The 19,841-nt window shown below is 40.6% G+C and overlaps 1 protein-coding gene across 5 annotated transcripts in view; it reads right to left on the bottom strand.

The window, feature by feature from the left end:
* tex2 (testis expressed 2) overlaps positions 1-19,841 on the bottom strand; it is a 43,116-nt gene that overhangs the window by 8,365 nt on the left and 14,910 nt on the right. For all 5 annotated transcript variants that reach the window (XM_036589666.1, XM_036589670.1, XM_036589667.1 and 2 more), the window contains exons 3-8: positions 11,546-13,184; positions 8,127-8,327; positions 6,340-6,658; positions 5,240-5,487; positions 4,683-4,826; positions 4,498-4,597 (exon numbers count right to left, since the gene is read on the bottom strand). In XM_036589666.1, coding sequence (XP_036445559.1) covers positions 4,498-4,597; positions 4,683-4,826; positions 5,240-5,487; positions 6,340-6,658; positions 8,127-8,327; positions 11,546-13,159 — 2,626 coding nt within the window. In that variant the 5' untranslated portion in view covers positions 13,160-13,184. The remainder of the gene's footprint in view (positions 1-4,497; positions 4,598-4,682; positions 4,827-5,239; positions 5,488-6,339; positions 6,659-8,126; positions 8,328-11,545; positions 13,185-19,841) is intronic.

Here is a 19,841-nt window from a genome sequence, read left to right as displayed (position 1 = left end):
AAGATACAATCCCAAGAGAGATTATCAGCAGTTCATCATACCTGTGACAAGAAGTGCAATCTCACATAACAGCAGGGTTTCAATTAGCTAATTTATAATTTACTGGATAACAGTTAAGGGAGACTTCCAGAGTTTTACTGGAGAAAAGAAAAACTTTTTAAAACATCAAAACGTCTTCCCAAATTTCTTATTCCAAAACCTAATACAAGCAGGAACAGATACTTGAGTACTATAAAGGATAGATCTTATTTTATTATTTGTAAAACGTTTGCTTATAAAAAGACACTGGACTATCTAAAGAAATCTAAACAAGATGGAGAAAAAGATGTGGCCTTTTAGCCTGACTGAAATAATATTTTGACACCATCAGGTTGAGGTAACTGGAAAATAGTATTTTCCCCATAAATCTTTTCCCCATAATGCTACAGATATACACACATACACACACACACACATATATATATATATATATTTCTCTGGAAGGCTCATTTTGTCATGTTTGAAAGATAAAAAACGCTGCAGAGAAGTGTGATAGCTGTGGCCAGCTTTGTGTGTAAAAGATATCAGTTTTGTTTCCGCTGTCGTGTCTGAGACTGTGAAACTCAGCATGGTTTGAGGCAAGTGTGTGATTAAGGCATGCAGTTTGCATGATGCTAATTGATCATGCATGCACTTCCATTATTTGTTAGCTCCATTAGCCTCATAGTTTCAGTGCAAAACTAAAGTAAACTTCAGACAGTAAATGTATCTTCGCTTATATTTAAAAAAATCCCCTGCTTGTGGGGAAAAAAGCCTACCAAACACCTTATATCTTGACTGTGAATGCTTCATTTACTCTTGAGATCAGAATTGTGAACTACTTGGATTAGGTAGAAATAAAAGCCTACAGCCGGAAGGCTGAATGAGAGATGTGAGACTGGCTATTCTTAGGCATTCATACATTCCCTCTGGAGCTGCAACCTCAGCTCTCTTCTCCAGTATATCTTCCTGCTGGCCCTCAAGTAGATGCTCCTCTATTGACACATCACACTGCTGCTCCCTGGGGCTCTGTCCTAATTGAGGCAAGACTTCAAGCCTTCACTGTCACGATGCACTCTCCCTGCCGAGCCTGCGAAAGGTCAGCTCTAAGACGCACTCAGCTCCAATTGGCTCAGAGGCTTGTAGATCCTTTGAGCTCTGTGGGCAGCTTCCTGAACGTCAACGGAGAAGTTCACCAGCCCAGCTGGAGCATGGCTGCCCGCCAAACCGCACTCCCGAGCTCGCCCTACTGGTGGGGAGAACGCACTGCAGGAAACTGCCTTATTATAATGTAGCCAGATAAAACTAAAGACCAGTTTCACCACAGCACTGCATTTCACACGTGGCAGTAACAGCAGGTATCACCTGCCATGTGACGTTTATATCAGATACCAGCTTACATTTTGTCAATGTCACAAGAAAGCCTAGTAACTCCTGCTAAAATTTGCATACCACTTAAAAACACCAGCTACCCTTCATCCTATTGACACTTCATAAGGCAGCATGAATGGACTAAGAGAACTATTTAATTAAATATACAAGCTTGAAATCGTAACAATTAGGGGTGGGAATCTCTAGGCACCTCACGAATCTATTCGATTATGATTCAGAGGGCTGCGATGCGATTATAAAACGATTATCGATGCATCTTGATGCATCTTTTTTTTCTATACAGGATTTCTATTTTCTTACTGTGTCAGGACTTGGTACTTTTAAAGCTAAGTATTTGTACTGATCTATAATGCATTTACTTCCAATATCTTTTATTAATAAATCAAAGGCAAGTGATGTGGCAAGTGAACTAGAAGGCTCTCATTCACTGCTATTGCTTGGAGCACATGAGACGCTGCTGCCACTCATCTGCGATAAAATGCGCAGTTACGGTGAAATAAGATCCAGTGGTAATGGATGTCCACGCAGCACGTTACAGCTATTCTACCCGTTTTCTTTAGTGATTTTATAACTTCGGTTTTGGTCTCGTTGTAGAGAGTGGGGGGATCGCTGTGTCAGTAAAATATCTTCGGGTCGTGTGCAACATAGCGCGAAAGCCCTGTTTCGCAACGACTGAGAACTGGTGTCCTCCGACTGCAGGTCACCTAGCAACGATGCGTTATTCGCATTCATAAGCGCTGCTGTTGGTTTACTTGCAAGCTAAATCTGCAACGAGAGATTGTCAAACACTAAAAAGTTGCGAAGATGAAGTCGCTTCTCTTTCGAGTTTTCCCGTTCCACCTTAAATGGTGCCGCATTTACATTCGGCACCTCAGTCAGAATTCGAACAAGAAGCTGGAGCGACTTAAAGAAGCGACTTTAGCCTCGTAAAACAGCCGAACTTTTAGACATTTTACAAGAAACCGATCTACTTTAGAGGAAAAGTTTTCTGGTGGAGATGGAAGGAATGTGGCTATAGCTAAAGCTTAAAGCAGAGCAAAGTAAATCCGCGTTTTCGTTTATATTTTAACCTAACTTATAGCAGGACATTAACACATACTGAAACATACTGGACATTAAATGTTGTAGCTGCCAAGGTGGTTTGATTTTTGGAAAGGACAAAACGTCTCTTCTTAACATTTGTGTTGTGACTCCTGACCTAGCCTGACTTTAAAGCAGAGAGAGCCAGTCGGATTTCTCGATCATCCATGTGTGTTTTTGTCATGTGCACCTCACAGACTGTCCGGGCGCTGCACTTCCGCACTTCCAGGTTCCGCCTTTTGCCTTCCGTCAACATTACGGTATAAATTAAATATTTAGAAAATCGATTTTTGACATTTGTGAATCGATTCAGAATCGTTTACGTCCGCATTGCGATGCATCTAAGAATCGATTTTTTTCCCGCACCCCTAGTAACAACAGAAGAACCCATTTAGATGCTATATAGAATATTTTCCAAAAGGTTCCATATGAACCACATACAACACATTCTCCATCATCCTGAAGAACCATTTCACCATGCAAAGAACCATTTAATCATACAAATGGCTCTTTGAGTGTTCATGGTTCTACATAGAACGACTGCCTTTACTAAAGAACCCTTGAAGAACCAACTTTTTTAACAATGTAATGCACAGACCTCCACTGCCTCGCCACTGCCTTTATTACAGCTTCCATTCTTTTGCTGCTTTGCTATCAGTTTTTCAAAGAAATCTACAGGGAAATTTTTCCACACCTCCAAAGTTCAGTCTTAGAAGATGGTTGCATTTTCTCCTTCTCACGATGCAAGTTAACCCATTTACAAATTTAGACTCATCAATCTATAAACCTACTCCAAATCTCAGATGTCCAGTTTCTGTTTCATCATGTTTCATTTTCTTGTTTCGTCTCTTTCTTTTTCTCAGTAACAGCTTCCTGACAGCTACATATTCTTTTAGACCTATAGAGTTGAGTTGTCTTCTCACAGTGTGAGGATGGACAGCAACACCTGTTGTTTTTTGAATTTGAAGCAAGAGTGGAGTTTCTCTAGTCTCTCAAAAATAAAAGCAGTTTTGGTGGTCTACCAGGTCTTGCACGGTTGTTAGGGGTCTAATTTTCACTGTATATTTTAATAATTTTTGAATTCCAGTTTTGGAAACTCCTGTTTTTTCACTTCTTTTATTTTGACTTTAGTATTGCCTATGCATGTGGATTATCTCATATCTAATCTCCTCAGAAACATCTCCTAAACCATGAATTAATTATTGGCACATTAAACAGGGTTGGTCACTGATTTTTGCACACTTTACATATATGAGACATGAGGACTTTTTACAGTTTGGACTACATGGCAAAATATTATTATTATGTGATATTCTCAAATATCTACTCCCTTTGTTTTTAAATCCAAAAAATAATAGAGCTTTGGTAACCAAATACCTTTAAGAGCTCACAATAATTGCACTGTCTGCAGAGATTAAATCCTTTTATCGACTTAAACTGAGACTCAAGGGACAAGAGAACATGGAGTGAAAATTTTACGTTAATCCCAATGGTCTCATTATGACTTAGTGCGAACACTGATAACACCAGAGAGAAATCCAGAGCTCAAACCATACTGCAGTAGCAGGACTTCTGAGTCTGAAAAATTTCCTACAGCTCTTACTATTATTGTTAACAAAAGAGTGGATTTACTATTATTATTATTATTATTATTATTATTATTATTATAGTATATATCCACCTATAGTAATATTAAATAGCAATGCTCTCATGCCCATTGATCCTCTCAGAGTCAGCAGGCCTAGAACAATAGCAACTGGGTGGACAGCCACATCTATGGAAAAGTGGACATCTAAATCTAGAGATCACTACAAAGAGCTAGCACTAATATTAACAATTTCAATTAAACAAGATGTATCTGGTAAAACAATCATTCTGGGTTAAGAAATAAACATAAGTATAATCATAATCACGTGTATAATGAACAAAGACATGATCTGAGGTAATCTACAGTCAAAGAGTGGTAACAACAGTTTGTAAATACAAATCCAATGGACAGTGGGTTACCCTGATGGTCCACTGAAGGTTTGGAGGACCTAAGAATCTTGGGGATGGCCATGCCCATGTCCAGCTCAGTAAGCGTCAACTCGTTCATGAAGTATGGCAGCTAAAATGTCAAAAGATACAGTTTTAGCCTCAGAGCAACAAAATTCCCAGAGCAAAAGTCAGCAAAGAAGGGCTAAAGTGCCTACCCGGATCTTGCTCAACTTCATTTGGATCTTTTTGGACACTACATCAGCCCAGTACTTCTCCCTGAGGAAGTCCCAGAAAATGCGGCCCAAGAGGGCATTGACCCAGGCCTCGGACGCAGCCTCTGCACTCAAACCATCTGGAAACTGTAAAAGACCATGACAAGCTTGCGGAACAAACCAAATGAACTGCATTTGCAGTATCATAACCCAAACTGAGTAAAACATGCTGAAAGCTCTCAGGTTTTGGCCTTGGCTTTGAACATCACAGAGATGTCTTCCCTGGAGTAGTCTCTACTGGAGCGGTGCCAGTGTAATTGAGTCTTCAAGATTCTCTCACATCTCATTCACGTCTTAAATAAGCTATACCCCGTCTTGTCAACAAAGAGGGCTCTGGGCCAAGGCCTTCAATCTATTCAAACTATTAGACAGATATCACAAATAAGAGATGAAGCTGTATGATTTATAGGCAAGCTCAGAGCTAAAAAGGATATTTACAGACAAGACTGGACACAAATACCCTAAAATCAAGTCAAACGTGGATTAGTAGCAGTCAATACCTTCTTTACAGTTCTCGGGCTGCTGTCTGTACTGTGAACAGGGCTGGCAGCTGGGCTTCCTGAGAAGTGGCTGATGTATTTGGCCATGTAGACATTGTAGTCCAGATCTTTCTGTTTCGCCCCCATGCCAACATCCTTCTGCCGAGACTGAGACTGGAGCAGGTCGTCCAGACTGCCTCGGCTACTACTGCGACTGTGTGAGAGAGCGCCTGATTGGCTGCTTCTGCGGCCATGGGAGGGGAGGAAGGCTGTGGGTAGAGAGAATATTCAAATACTTGATCATATGGTAGGTAAGCGTATAGGTGTAACTGTAAACTAGTATAATTCATTAGTATGTAACAGAGAATACTCCAAAAACAGCAAATTATTAGCATTTCACTCTCCTCATTTTGTTTTAGGCTTATTTTAGCATTCTGGAGTATTTAACAGTATTTAATCCTGGTCCTGGGGAACTGGCATGCATGGCAAAAAAAGATTTCTTCTTAAGTAAAAGCATCTTAAATCTAGTCAGTATGGGTCAGTTTCCAGGTAAGAGATGAAGCCTAGTCCTCTACTACATTTTCCTTTCAGTGGAGAATCTGCATAGAAACAGATCATATCCTCAAGTATTAGGCCTTAAAATGATCTGTATTGTGTGTTGAAACAAGCAATATTGGCTTGAATGCTCGTTATTTTGTCAGACACTTAGATTTTCTATGTAATAAATACAACATTTTCACTTTTGGATAGAACAGTGCCTTGGCCCTTTTCCTTGTTCAAGCAAAATTATCTGCCATCAGAATAAGACAATTTCTCTAAACAAAATTACTTAAAACAAGGAACAGACATCCAAAAATTGGTTGAATAATCTCATAATATTCTTACAATGATTTAATATTGTGAAATTTTATACACATTGACTAGATTTAAGATGATGTCTTGGTGTATTTGAGTGTTTTCCCTGCTTGAAATAACAAGCCCTATCTGAGTTAAACTGGGTGTTAGGGAGAACAATAAAATTTACCCAGCAGATGTATTCCAAGACCATGACTGAAAACAACTGTTTTAGAGCCATTTAAACATGAGTTGTGAGTGAACTTCCATTCTGTCTCCACTCTTACATGCAGGGAGGCTGGGAGGCTTCTTGATCTCAACTTTGAGCCTGGAGGCCAGCAGCATCCTCCTGAACCACTCCTCCTTCTCCCTTCCTGTTCTCCCAAACAGGTACAGGACTGGGTCTGCAGATGACCGCTTGTTTTCCTCACCACCCCCTACCCCCTCTGACTTCTCCACAACAGCAGGAGGCTTCTCTTCCGCGGCTTCAGTCCTGTCTCCCTGAGCCTTGGACATGAAGTCATCTTGCTTGGCCAGCTCGATACAGATGGGATATTTCTTGTTCCACACACGTTTTCTGGCGAGGCTATGGGGCACCAAGTAGATCTGCGGGACCAGTATCACAGTTCATTGGTTCTGCATACTTTCACATTAAAGACCCCCATGCCCTGAAGAATATGTTTTTAAAATGATAGCTCCTGTTCAATAGGTTATTATGATCATATAGGTGGGTATTTGTATCAAATGTGTTCATACTGTTCATATATTTCTCAGTTGTTCCATGAAAAACAATTTGTGGGCCGTTATGTATCAGCTTATTTTTGTACTTCACAAAAAGCTTGAATCTTTCAGCGCACAATACATATTTTTCATTCCAAACTGTATTTCAAACACTAAACTACATTAAGGAAATTATATTTTTTAGCCATTTCATACATTTGCAAATGTATTTGTAAAAAGCACTTTACATATATTTCTTATCCATGGGGGAGACGACCACATCTACATAACAAACTGTCAAATAACATAAATTTAGTGAACCTATGCTGTTGTACTTAATACTAGAGCCTAGTTTAGTGAGCAGACTAAAACAGCTTTACACACCACAGGTTCTGAGCAAGTTTGGAGAATAAATACTCTGAGTGAGAGAAGTCGAGCGGCTGGTGTTGGAGTGACACAAAGTCTAACCTTTACTGTGGTGTGCTGAGCCAAGTTGCTGAGCTGTGGGCTGTCTATTATAATCGGCTCCGCTGTGCTCTCTTTAGTACTCTTCAACATTACACAATTGTTGTTTGGTTAAATGGTCTAATATATATTGGGTGATTAATCGAAAATCTCACTAGTTTGTTTTCTGATTATTAATGTTACAAAGAGAGCTTATTTGTGTTGTTGTTGTGCTGTATCTTATCTGTATTCTTAGAGAAGGGTATTATCACAAATCTCTGCATTTTTACTAGTGTTAGTGAAGTTCTGGGATGCTCCTATACCACTTTTAATAGATTCCTGGGCACAGCAATAATACATACATATATTAATGTATACATATTTAACAATTTATTATTCAACATAGATTTCTACTGATAAAATTAAAAATTCTTTTTATTGTTAAAATTATGACTAAGATACTTTAAGAACAACACAGGAGTATATTTTTAAGAACAGAGTTGAGATTAGGCCTAACAGCACTTCTGAGGATACTGGTGCAGCTGGTACCGTTCTTTGACGCTCAAACTGCATTGTTTGCAACCAAACATCCCTCAGAGCACAAAACAGATGTTTGCAGTATGGTACTTTTCAGAATGAAGACAAAAGATGCTACAAAAACAAGAAGAAATCAATTTACCAGTTTCCACAATGACAACGGTAAAAACTGCTAACTTAACCAAAACCCCAATTATGACCATTATAATGCAAACATCTCACTCATACTTTAACCAAACAAAAGAAGGCCAATATGGCTAATAGTCAAATTAACAATAACTGCCAACACAAACTTTCAAATCACTGTTAGTCACACTTATAGCCACAACCTATTCCTGTAACAAATGTACACATGGTGTCATCTGTGTCCCACCTTGCTGTTGGTCAGGTCATAGATCTTCTGGCTGATGTAGGTGACATCAGGTTTGGGCTCGTTAAAGCTGGCCCGACGGGGAATGTTGCGGTTGGGTTTGGAGAGGCGCAGCACTGAGCCCTCCAGACGCACGTACACTGAATGAGTGAGTGTGGCATGATACGTCTCCGGATCATAGCTGTGAATTTCGTTCATCCAGCCCTGCACACAGAGCACAAGAGTCCTTTGCAAAGAATTACTTATAAACCCTTTTTAGTATCATGAAGATTTTCTATTTCATCATATCAAAACCTTGCGGTTCCATTTTAGATGCGAAGAACCATATGGATCTGGTTTGTGACTGACTAACTGAGTAACTGAGTGACTGACTGACTGACTAAAAGAGTGAGTGACTGAGTCATTGTTTTCTTTCGCACTGTGACATTTCATGATAAATGAACCAACAAAAATGGTACCAAAGTACTTGGAATAAAATCTCAATACATTAACATACATTAAAGAATATTTTTCCCTCTCCTACCATTTTAGTGCCAGATATTTCTCTTTCAGTTCAAACAACACACCTCACACACACTTATAGATAGATATAAGCATTAACATAGAAGACAGAACAGTAGTTAACCACAGCAACTAATGCAAATAACTAATGCTGCATAGGCCAACCAGGCTCAAATGTAGACATGCACACAGGTGGTGTGGGAGCATATGTAGCCTCACATGAGAAATGAGCCAAGACATCAGAGCATCACTCACCAAAATTTCAATAGAATAAAATGTTAATCAGATCATCATTTGAGGGATTTGAGTTTAGTTTCTGTGTCCAAAGAAATGTGAACATTAAAGTTGCCATGTCTGGAGTGGAGCTTACTTAAATATGCATACATTTACCCCTCAATTTCATCCTGCAGATGACACTACATCATCAGAGACTGTTTGTTCTGTTAGTTCACCAGAGAACATGACCCGAATCTGCTCTCTCTCAGTCTCTCTGACTGATCTGATTGTGTTTATATGTGTATATAACTGTGTGGGGAGACTGTTATCCGTTTAACTGTTAAATAATATAAAACCAAATTTCCAATTCAGTATAAAGTAATTAGGATAATTACCAGAGGAAGTAAACAGAATCAAAACTGGTTAAACTGCTGTTGTTGATAATGATTTTAATGGCAGAAACGTACTATGTATCAGTGAATTTACAGTTGTTAACTGTCTCTAGAGGTTTAGACATAATATCACTGCAGAAGCATATGAGAGGAATATAAACCTCCCTGGCTACCCAGAGCTCTGGGACTTAGTTACCACTCAGCCATGCATCAGTCATTGAAAACAGCAAAAGAGCGACATATACCATCACTGGTTCATTATGTCAAAGGGATCCACCAATTTGGTATGGTATTGTGTGCCGATATCCAATATTTTTCATGTATATACAGTGGGGTCCAAAAGGTCCAAAAGGAATTGTTTCATTTAAATCTAGAAATAAACAACAGAAAATTTTAGAATTTTTTTAAACAAAGAAAAGTCATAAGGAGTAGAATGAAGAACACATGTTCAAGATTCTGCACTATTTCTAGGTCTCTATTCAAATGTAAGCAAATTTGTTACATTGACCATGTTAAGGCCTTTGTACAAAAAGGTCCTTTTTTTAGTCTTATCTCTTCCATTTAAGCTCATGTTCATTTGACTCTCAGGTGGATTTGATCTACTCATCAGAGGCTTTTGCACAAACTTGTGGAATCCTTGCAAGCTCAAGTGCACATGATCATTAAGGCACAAGGAGGACAAACCAGATGCTAAGAAATTAAACATTTCAAATATTCAACTTTTTACTCAAACAGTTTGGTGACAATATAATTTATAATGTCTGTATTACAGTAGAAAAGTCTGTCAATGCTGATACATAAACATTTATAAAATGTAGCAATTGGGACTAGATGTACCTGGATTAGCATCACAAAGAAATAAAACACTTATTTGTAGATGGCTATGAATAAAATGAATAAATATGAATAAAATGCAAACATCTTAGCACAGTACACCTGCATCACTGAACGTTTCTGTTCTTTATGTGCACAATAAACATATTATTTAATAATGGTTTGAAATATCAGTCAAATCTACATCTGTCCAACACTGAGAGTTTTTTGTATCTTATAATTTAATATATCAGCAAATATCTGCTCATACCGATATAAATCCGGTATCATTGTGTATTACTAGGTTTCTGTGATGATCTGCTTCTCACAGATGTAGTGTTTGATTTTGAAAAAGAGTGTAAAGGTAGCATGGAGGGAAGCAATAACACAATGATGAGCAGGAGGAGAACAGACGTGCAACTCTGCATGACCTACAGCCTTCTGCAGCACTGACACCTCCCTTTCTCTCTCTCACTCTCTCGCCCTCACTCTCTCCCCAGCTCCCCGCTCTTTTAGGATGCAGCTGACTCCAGGCCGCACTCCAGCCCACACACAGGTTCAAAATACTTACATAAGCTCACAGGTCACACACCTACACACGCACACTTATATTTCTCGTACATTTACTGCACCAAAGACAGCAGTGCCACATCTGCGTGCGCAGCCACGCTTTAAGCCACAACAGTGGGTGAGGTTTGATTTCTCATCAAACTACAGTGGAGTCCAAAAGTGAGACCACATTGAAACTGTTTTCATTGAAATTGTTTTTAATTACCATCTAAAAATAATCAACAGAATGTTTTAGAATCATAAAAAATGAAAACAAAGAAAACTTACAATTAAACAATTAAAAAGAAATCTTTGAAATTCTGCACTATTTCTAGGTCACTACTCAAATTGAAGCAAATCTGTGGAACTGACCATGTTAAAGCCTTTGTAAATAAAAAAAGCCATTTTTTAGTCTTATTCCTTCTATTGGAACTTGTGTTCAAACGACTCCCAGGTGGATGTGATCCACTGATCAGAAGCTAAAACTCATGTAAACATCATGTGGAAAAACTTGTATTAAATTACAAAGAAATGCAAAATAGAAGCATTTTCACCAATGGTCTCATCCAACAGTGGCATCTTCCATAGCCTGGGTCCTACCCACAACAGTGATCAATTGAGTTTCTGTATATTTAAAAGCTTGGGTAAAGCATATGTGCATTCCCAGGCTTAGATGTCACTCTGCTGTGCTGGTGCGTCCCTTATCCGTATGATGAATTGCATTATTATTTTCTGCTTGCAGGTAAAACACTGTGTTCGCAAAACTGAGGAGAATAAAAGCACACATCGTGCATGATGGGTAAAATTCCACAACACAACAGCTGTAGACTCAGGACTGCCTGCAGCGTGTTTTTTAAGGTCAGGCAGCCGGTTGTTAACATGCTAATGGCAAAACCAGATAAGAGCAGCACAGGAGAGAGGAGAGCAGCAAAACAGAGCAACACGACCTACCTTGTAGATGCCCGGCTCTTTGATGTCCAGGGGGACCACAGTCCAGCGCTCTCTCCTACAGCGGCTGAAGCAAGGGCCCCAGGAGGGCCGGCGAGGGGCTGAGAGCCACAGCACCAATATCGCTAGCATGAAGCCAGCAGCTACTCCCAGCAACACCCCACCTATATATGTGGGCAGTGGCAGCACAAAGTAGCCGTACACCACGGAAATAAGCAAGATTAGTCCATTATGTGGTACGCTCAGAGGCTCATCTTCTTCCTCTTCCTCCCCTTCTTCCTCCCCCTCGGTCGGTTCCTCACTGCCTGCTGTGCTACCCCGCTGGAGCAGGGCTGAGTCGACAGGTTCTGCGTCAGCCTCCGTATCCGTGCACAGCTCGAAATCTTCACTGTAGAGTTCGCAAAATTCCTCATCCTCTTGGCGGGCCAGGGCTGACATGAAGCAACGGTCTAGGCCCAGTGAGGGTGACCTGGGCAGGGAAGGCAACGGGTCAGCACCAGCTAGTGGACTGTCCCCCTCCACATCCTCTTCCTCTTTGATGCAGTACTCATTGTTGCTCTCCAAGTGGCCATTGAGGGTGGCCAGGTTGGATAGCTCTGTGGTGCTGGTGGAGAGGCTTTTGGGTCGGTGGGTGCCTGCTGGCAACCCAGTTGTGGAAGTGCTGGTGGTGGTACTTCCTCCTTCCTCACCGATGATCTTGCTGAGTAACTGCAAGGGTTCACACATGACCTCTGAAAGACGCCGCTTGGTGTCCTCGATACGAGCCTCCACCTCCTGCACTTTAAAAAAGGAACGTCCATCGGGTGATGTAAGAGGCGAAGATGGTGCCGTCTTGGAGTCGCCGCCCAGAGGCGCGGTGACACGAGGCTGGGTGAAAGGCTTAAACAGGTGCAGGTTGAGGCGGGAATCTGGCAGGCGATGGGTTGGGATTTCTTGTTCGGGTCGGGCCGTGTCAGTGGACAAAGACTTCACCAAAGTCTTCATCAGGTGGCGGTGGCGCATGGGTTGAGGGGCAGGTGTTGACACACTACCTTCACGAGGCTCCACTTCAGTGGAGAGAGACTTGACCAGACTGAGGAATGGCTTTGAGTGCATGGCCGAAGACTTTGCTGGAGAGGAGGTAGAAGAGGAGGAGTAGGTTGCGAGGGGAGGGGGTTGGGGCCGTTGGTGCTCAGAAGGCCAAGATGAGCTGGCAGGGCTACAGACAGATGAGGTGGAGGAGGGCAGGCTGGAGGATGGTGGCTGGATGGCTAGGGCTGAACTAAGGGTGTGGGTGACCGGAAGAGATGATACCATGGCAGAAGAAACAGGGAGCGCTCCTGAATCTGTCCCCATTCCTGCCCCCTCGAACAATAACTCCTCGCTGGCTTCCACTGCTGTTACTATTCCTTGATCATCTCCATCCAGACCAGAGGAGGAGACAGCCAGTCCGTAAAGCTCTTCATCCTCCTCTTCCCCCTCCTTGCCCTGAGCTGAGAAGTGGATGGTGATTGTGTCACGGGACAATGAGCGCTGCACTTGCAGCTTTGGGCCTGCAGACGGCCTGAGTAACGAGGAAAAAGAGGAGGAAGGCGGGGGAGTGGGTGTGTCCCCATTGCTGCCACCTTGACTGGTCATGGCAGTACTCCAGAAGGCTCAGAGCCTGTGGATAAAAAGGACATTGAGGTTACACAGCCATATGCACAGTTTTACATGTTCCCTCACATCACTACAGCTAGCAAGTGCCACCGGGTCTAGTAAACCCAATCATATAATACGTCAGACACTCTGAACACAACCATATATACTGTTTTTTGAAAAAAGAGCCCTTTGTGGACTAAATACCAGGGCCCATCCTAGACAAAGCATTACGGCCTGACACTGAAAATGACAAAAAGACATTTTTCTGCTTTAATGAGCAAAAAGCTTGAGAGAGAAGGCCTCCAAATGGAGCAGCCAGGTAGACAATGACATTTTCATCCATTAAGACTAATTAAAGCAAGATGGCACTGATACTCTGCATCACTTGAAAGCCATGTTTCTGCTCCTCAACACTGGGGAAAAAGATTAATGCGCTTCTTTTAAAAGTGGAGCTGAAAGAAGCTGGGGAAACATTTAAGCTGCTAAGTGTTCTCTCGAAGGACATTAGGTCTCTGATCCACAGGGAGGGTAATTCAATGGTTATTAAGGAAAACAAATGCCCCTTCCACACAAACACACATTTATGTAATCAAACCAAATGTCCTGCCATTGAGGCCAGCTACATGCAAAAATGCTCCACAATTATATTTCTTATAGCATTAAAGTCTGACAGCAATTAATCATGGAATAATTCTATAAACTGCATTGGCAAATTAAGTTATTCAAACAGATTTTAGGACCTCTATAATGTGATGTTCCACTCTAGTGTCCAAAGGATAGCACCTTACTATGAAAGTATAATGCATATTCAATTTGGGAACACTAAGATAAGCATAGAAATGCCATTATTTAAACAATGCTTTCCTTCTGTTACCCAGTAAGTTACTAATATCTGAACCCAGGGAACACAGGTATGTTTCATGCAAGCCATGTTTGACAACAGTCTCATGCTTGAGCCTGTCTCTCCTTTTCATTTTACGCCCCAGCAAGCAGCCTGTGTGTGTGTGTGTTATGTTCAGATATCTTGGTGGGGAGATCACATAAGAGTCATTGGGGACTCGCTGGCCAAGAGTATCTGAAAGAAAGGCAAGAAAACTTTGAGTTGAGGACAAGGCCATAGAGAAGGTGAGGAAGTGAGGGAGTCTATAAGAGCTGATCAAAACAGTCAGGAGAACCACAGAAGAAGAGAAAGAAGCAAGGAGATGATGAATCAAGTCCAATGTAATTTCTGCATTCCACAGTCTGGTGGACAAGCAGGGAACAAAGCCAAGAACAGCCCAAGGCTCTCATTCGCAATCAATACACCGCTATGGGCCAACACTGACCATAAATCAGGAAATACACGACCAAAAATCTGCCGTTTCTGTAAGCAAGCCATGACAATGGAGTCTGTTCATTAAGGGTCTGAATCGTTCCTTGAACAGCACTGGTTTAGTATGCACTGTTATAGTTTAAACACAGATCTAACAATCAGATCAGACTATAAAAACTTGCTTTCAAAAAGATTGACTGACACACGAATTCGGAATTCCTTTCAGAAGAGGAATGATGCAAGGGCGTGACATCACCATGACTAAGTGAATAGTGAGAAATCCATTTACAGGGCATCTTTCCCAGAGAGAGTGAGAGAGAGAGAGAGAGAGAGAGAGAGAGAGAGAGAGAGAGAGAGAGAGAGAGAAAGAGGAGGAGAGAGGGAGGGAGGGTTTAACTGGACGAAGGTAGTGAACAGCTCCTCGACACTGAAGCACAAATCTGCAGAGTTGGCATCGACACAACAAACACATTCAATTAATCACAGAAACCTGAGCCAATCTCAGCCACGCCAAGACTAGCCCAGACTCTGATCACACATGCAGGACAGACCAAGGACTAAAAGTAATTTGGAGGTCTAACACTGAGCTCTAAAGCACAGAACCGTAGGGCTCTCTGTGAGGTAGAAAGAGAATGATGGGTGGAAAGAGAGCCATATTTATTGATCTGTGTATGTTGTTTGGGTGACAGATGGATTATGAAAATGCTAGCTGTGATCTGAGACTATGGGGCTGGCAGCTGAGCTTAAGGTCATTCTGAAGCTTTGTCAAAATCCACTCTTAAATATACTACAGTAGAAATGCAGACATAGCAACACAGACAAGTGTTGCATGATGGTCTAGCAAGGATATACAGTAATTAAATGTTGTGTGACGGGAAGTTTGGGCCAGATACTCGATAAGTCATACTCCAACGAGTTTAAGTCATGAAGCAGTGTTTTCCTCTCTCATCATTTAATCTGACTACATATGCATGTACAAATATGTACGTATGTACTGTGCAGAAGTCAGAGACCACCCTTTCATTTATTTAATTTCCAATCAAAATGACTGTTAAGTACAAGTTATTCATATTTTAGCATCAGGAAAAAAGAAGAAAACATTAACAGAAAATCACAAGGAAGCCTGAACAACTAAATATACTATCATTTTTCATTATTATTCATTATTATTTCATTTAGTTTGTCCACCCTTTACTTTTATTACAGCTTTCATTGTTTCTGGAAGAGCTGCTTTTAGTTTTTCAAAGAAATTGGAAGAATTATTTTTCCACACCTCCAAAGTTTAATCTTAGAAGCTGGTTGCATTTTCTGCTTCTCATGTTTCGAGTAATCCCAAACGTCCAATGATGTTGAGGTCTGGTCTCCGTCTAGTTTGTGTTCTAGTGAATTTTTTTCTTTGTCTATTCATTTTTCCTAGGAAATTTGCTTCTTGGTAGTTATACATCCTTTCAGACTCATATTGTTGTCTTCTCACAGTGGAATAATGAATGATGATGAATGAAGTTTTAAGTACTGTTTGTACTAAATGGCCATTCTGACTGGAAATTGAATGGTTTCTGACTTCTGCACAGTACTATCAGCCATAACATTAAAAACATCTCCTTGTTTCTACACTCATTGTCCATTTAATCAGCTCCACTTATTATATACTTGCACTTTGTAGTTCTACAATCACAGACTGTAGTCCATCTGTTGCTCTGCATACTTTATTAGCCCTTTTTTTCCCTGTTCGTCAATGCTCAGGACCCCCACAGGACCACCACAGAGCAGGTATTATTTGGGTGGTGGATCATTCTCAGCACTGCAGTGACACTGACATGGTGGTGGAGTGTTAGTGTGTGTTGCGCTGGTACAAGTGGACCAGACACAGCAGTGATGCTGGAGTTTACATTATTCCAGCAGCACTGGTGATTCGAGACATGGTTGGTATTTCCCTGGTGGTCAAACAACATATCTTAATCATTCCATATAAACATTACAGAACTATGCCACAATTTCAGTTTCTTTGCAAAGGGTCAGCATGCGCTAAGGAACGCTAGTTAGCCAGTCAACTTCACCTAAACAAATGAAGCGCAGAATTAATAAGGCCGCCTTTGGGGGTTTCCCAAACAAAACAAACCATTTTAAAATGCTCTGCACAGACATGGTCCACCATTAACATAAAAAGAACAGCTTGCTGTGTATGATGTTTATAACTGCCTGAATGCATTTTGCTTAGTAACATGCCCCCTGCCTAAAGCTTTCTTTCCGCTTGTCTGACTCTGTAAAAGTTGCTCAGGGGATCTTTTATTTAATCTTCTTATTAATGGGTGAGCAGCATTAAATGCACTGGAGGGAGCACTGAGCACAAGAGTAGACAACAGTGCTGTCAATGGCCACATCACCATGTGACCCTCTCTGACACCTGCGTCCAGTGACATGCTGAAGACAGCGTTGTTCTGATGGGGTGGCTTTGATGGGGTTGTGTTGGATACTGATGGTTCTTTGCAATGTAAAGAACAATACAAGTATAATACTGCCAGAGATAATAATACTGAACAAATTCTAGAAACTGTATATTTCCTCTATGACCACAAGATTGTGGGTTCAAATCCTTTTATTGTGAACTAAAAGATTCCCTGTCATTCCACTACTGCGTAATGTATTTCCACCAGAATTGGAAGTTCTACCCAGTGCAAAAGGGCTATCCCTACAAAGGCATACTGATGGACCTCAGACTGGTTCTACCTGGAAATTGACCATGACTAAATTGTGAACAAAAGTGGAAATAAAACAAGCAATTTGGCAAAATACTTTTTTTAACTCCAGTAACTAATGGCATTTACAGTACAATATCCCTTACAGTATTTGTGAATATCAACTGAAATTCAATTTATAAATGCCTTCTCAGACTGCCTGAGGCACTGGCCCATAGCAGCCACTGCGTGTGTGTGTAGGAGGTAGACATGGTAATGTAGATAGGCTGACCACAGGAGCAGACAGCAGGCACTAATGCAGCTCACACACACAGGATCATTCTGCAGGCAGATGGAGAGCTGTAGGGGAAAAAACTGCAAGGAAGCTATACTCTGTAGGAGGATTCTCCACCTCTGCTGAGCGAGATGTGAAAAATAGATACCAATAGGGCTCAGTTCAAACTAAGAATATGAATGAGATATGAATAGGAGATGAAAAGTCATCGAGAGACAGAGCCACAGCTATGTTTTCTTCAGAAAGCAGAAAGTAAGGACAGTCGAAGAAATACGTGGAGAGAACAAAAATGATGATGAAAAATGGTTATTAAAACAAATTAAAGAGCTATAACTACAGATGCACTGATATTTCGGTCAATAAGATGGTCAAAAATGGCACTTTTTAAAAAGCTGAAACAATAATAATTGACTAAACAATAACAATACTATGCATTGTGTACCAAACACTACAAAATATAAACAAGATAGCCTTTAAAAAGACCTTACCTTGCTTCTTCTGAAATCAAGGGTATTAATAGGGAGATTGACACTCCTGTAGTGCAGTAACAGCCTGTACTCTTTTGCAAAGCCTTTACAATAGATGTAGGAACATTGCTGTGAGGATTTGAGTGTATTCAGCTACAGGAGCAGTAGTGAGGTCAGATACTGATGTTGAATAACACCATTCCAGCTCTTCCCAAAGGTATCTGATGGAGCTCCATCACCCCAATAAACACATTTCCACTGCTTCACGGCCAAATGCTGGGGGCTTTATACCCCTCTAGCTGACACTTGGCATGAGGTATGGTGATCTGCAGGTGCTCCAGACTGTCTCATTCTATTTAGTAATGCTTTTCTATAGAGATTAATCAAACTGTGACACTTGTGCCAGCAATGTGTGCACCTTAAAGTAGCTGAATTAACTAATTAGAAGCCGTGTCTGAATTTTTAGACATATAGTGCATTATTTGATAAAACATGGATAGAAAGTGAACATCAGTCTATCGATGTCCCATGATATGTCACCACATTATTTATGTTACTAAACAAAATATGTAACATATCTGCTTAGATTATTAAATGTTACGATAATTATGATTGTTATTATCATTATTTTGTATGTTGTGATAAAACATCATTATTGTAATAATAATACAGTCTTACTACACATAATATTACGGTAAACACAAGTCCTGTTATTGTTATTTTTTTAAAACTGGTAATCGAGTTTAATTAAGCAGAGAGGGAGGGACGCATTGATGACGCAGGTAATCAGTGAAGTAAACAGCTCTCACAGGAACCAGTGATAGCTCTCAAACATCAATCCAACAGAGAGCCAAAGCAGACACTTACCCAGTCCTAAGAGCTAATAATCTTTGCAGCTTCTGACATTTTGACTCAGATATACATCATTCATGACTAATACTGTTTTAAACAGAAATATCTATTGGTATTTGCTGTAGAACGGCATTAGCTTTGTAATATACCTTCAATCTTTTATAGCACTCTGTACCCTGTACTCTGACATAACATTCAATGGACTCCTTTTACCTTCGCATTAGCTTATTAGCCCTATTATATGGGGCTACAATGAGCAAGGCCAAGTCATACTCAGCAGTGTAACAGCGCTGGAGGATGTGGGTAGTTAACCACGCATCACAGCTGTGTGGCTATATAATAGCTGTCTGGGGAGCTGCAAGGCGAGGAAGTAGGGTTAGAGAGGGCAATGTCCTCGACTAGGAAGCACTGAGCTATTCCAGGAAATTCCCAATGAGATTTCCAGCCTTTTCCATGCACACACCCACATACTCTACATGAGATTTCTCAAAAGCCCTTCCTCGGTAGGGTGGTATTCATATGCTGTGTTATTGTGGTCCCATAATGGGGAATTTCCTGAATGTAATTACCAATCAGACCAAGTTCCTATAGAGCAAGGCGGAGGTTGCTGTAATAGAGATGGGCACTGCTGCACTGAGGTCTATATTGAGAGACTATGCGGAAAAACTACAAAAGACCACGAAAGGAACTGCACAGAACATGTTAAGATTATTAATATAATATATAAAAGGTAGCCATGCTAAATATATAAATATATAATATATAATATTAATATATATAATATAATTAATATATATAATATATATATATAATATATAAATGTGCAAATTGGTTTTTTTAAAGATTTTCAAATCAGTTTTTTCCTGGCTAGGAGACTACATGCTAACTGATCAACAGACTATCACAATTCCACTGATTATGCTCTTTTGTGTAATGTGGAAAACCAGACACTGAAAGCTCCACATCTCTGAGCAGAGCGATTGGGGGGCTACTGCTTAGTGACGTACCTGTACAAAAATAAGCATAATACATTAAAGAAAGTAATGAAAGAAAGGCCACCTCTGCATACAATTAGCTG

This window comes from Colossoma macropomum, unplaced genomic scaffold (assembly GCF_904425465.1).
Source record: "Colossoma macropomum unplaced genomic scaffold, Colossoma_macropomum, whole genome shotgun sequence".
NCBI lineage: Eukaryota > Metazoa > Chordata > Actinopteri > Characiformes > Serrasalmidae > Colossoma > Colossoma macropomum.
This window is presented reverse-complemented; position numbering and strand designations above follow the sequence as displayed.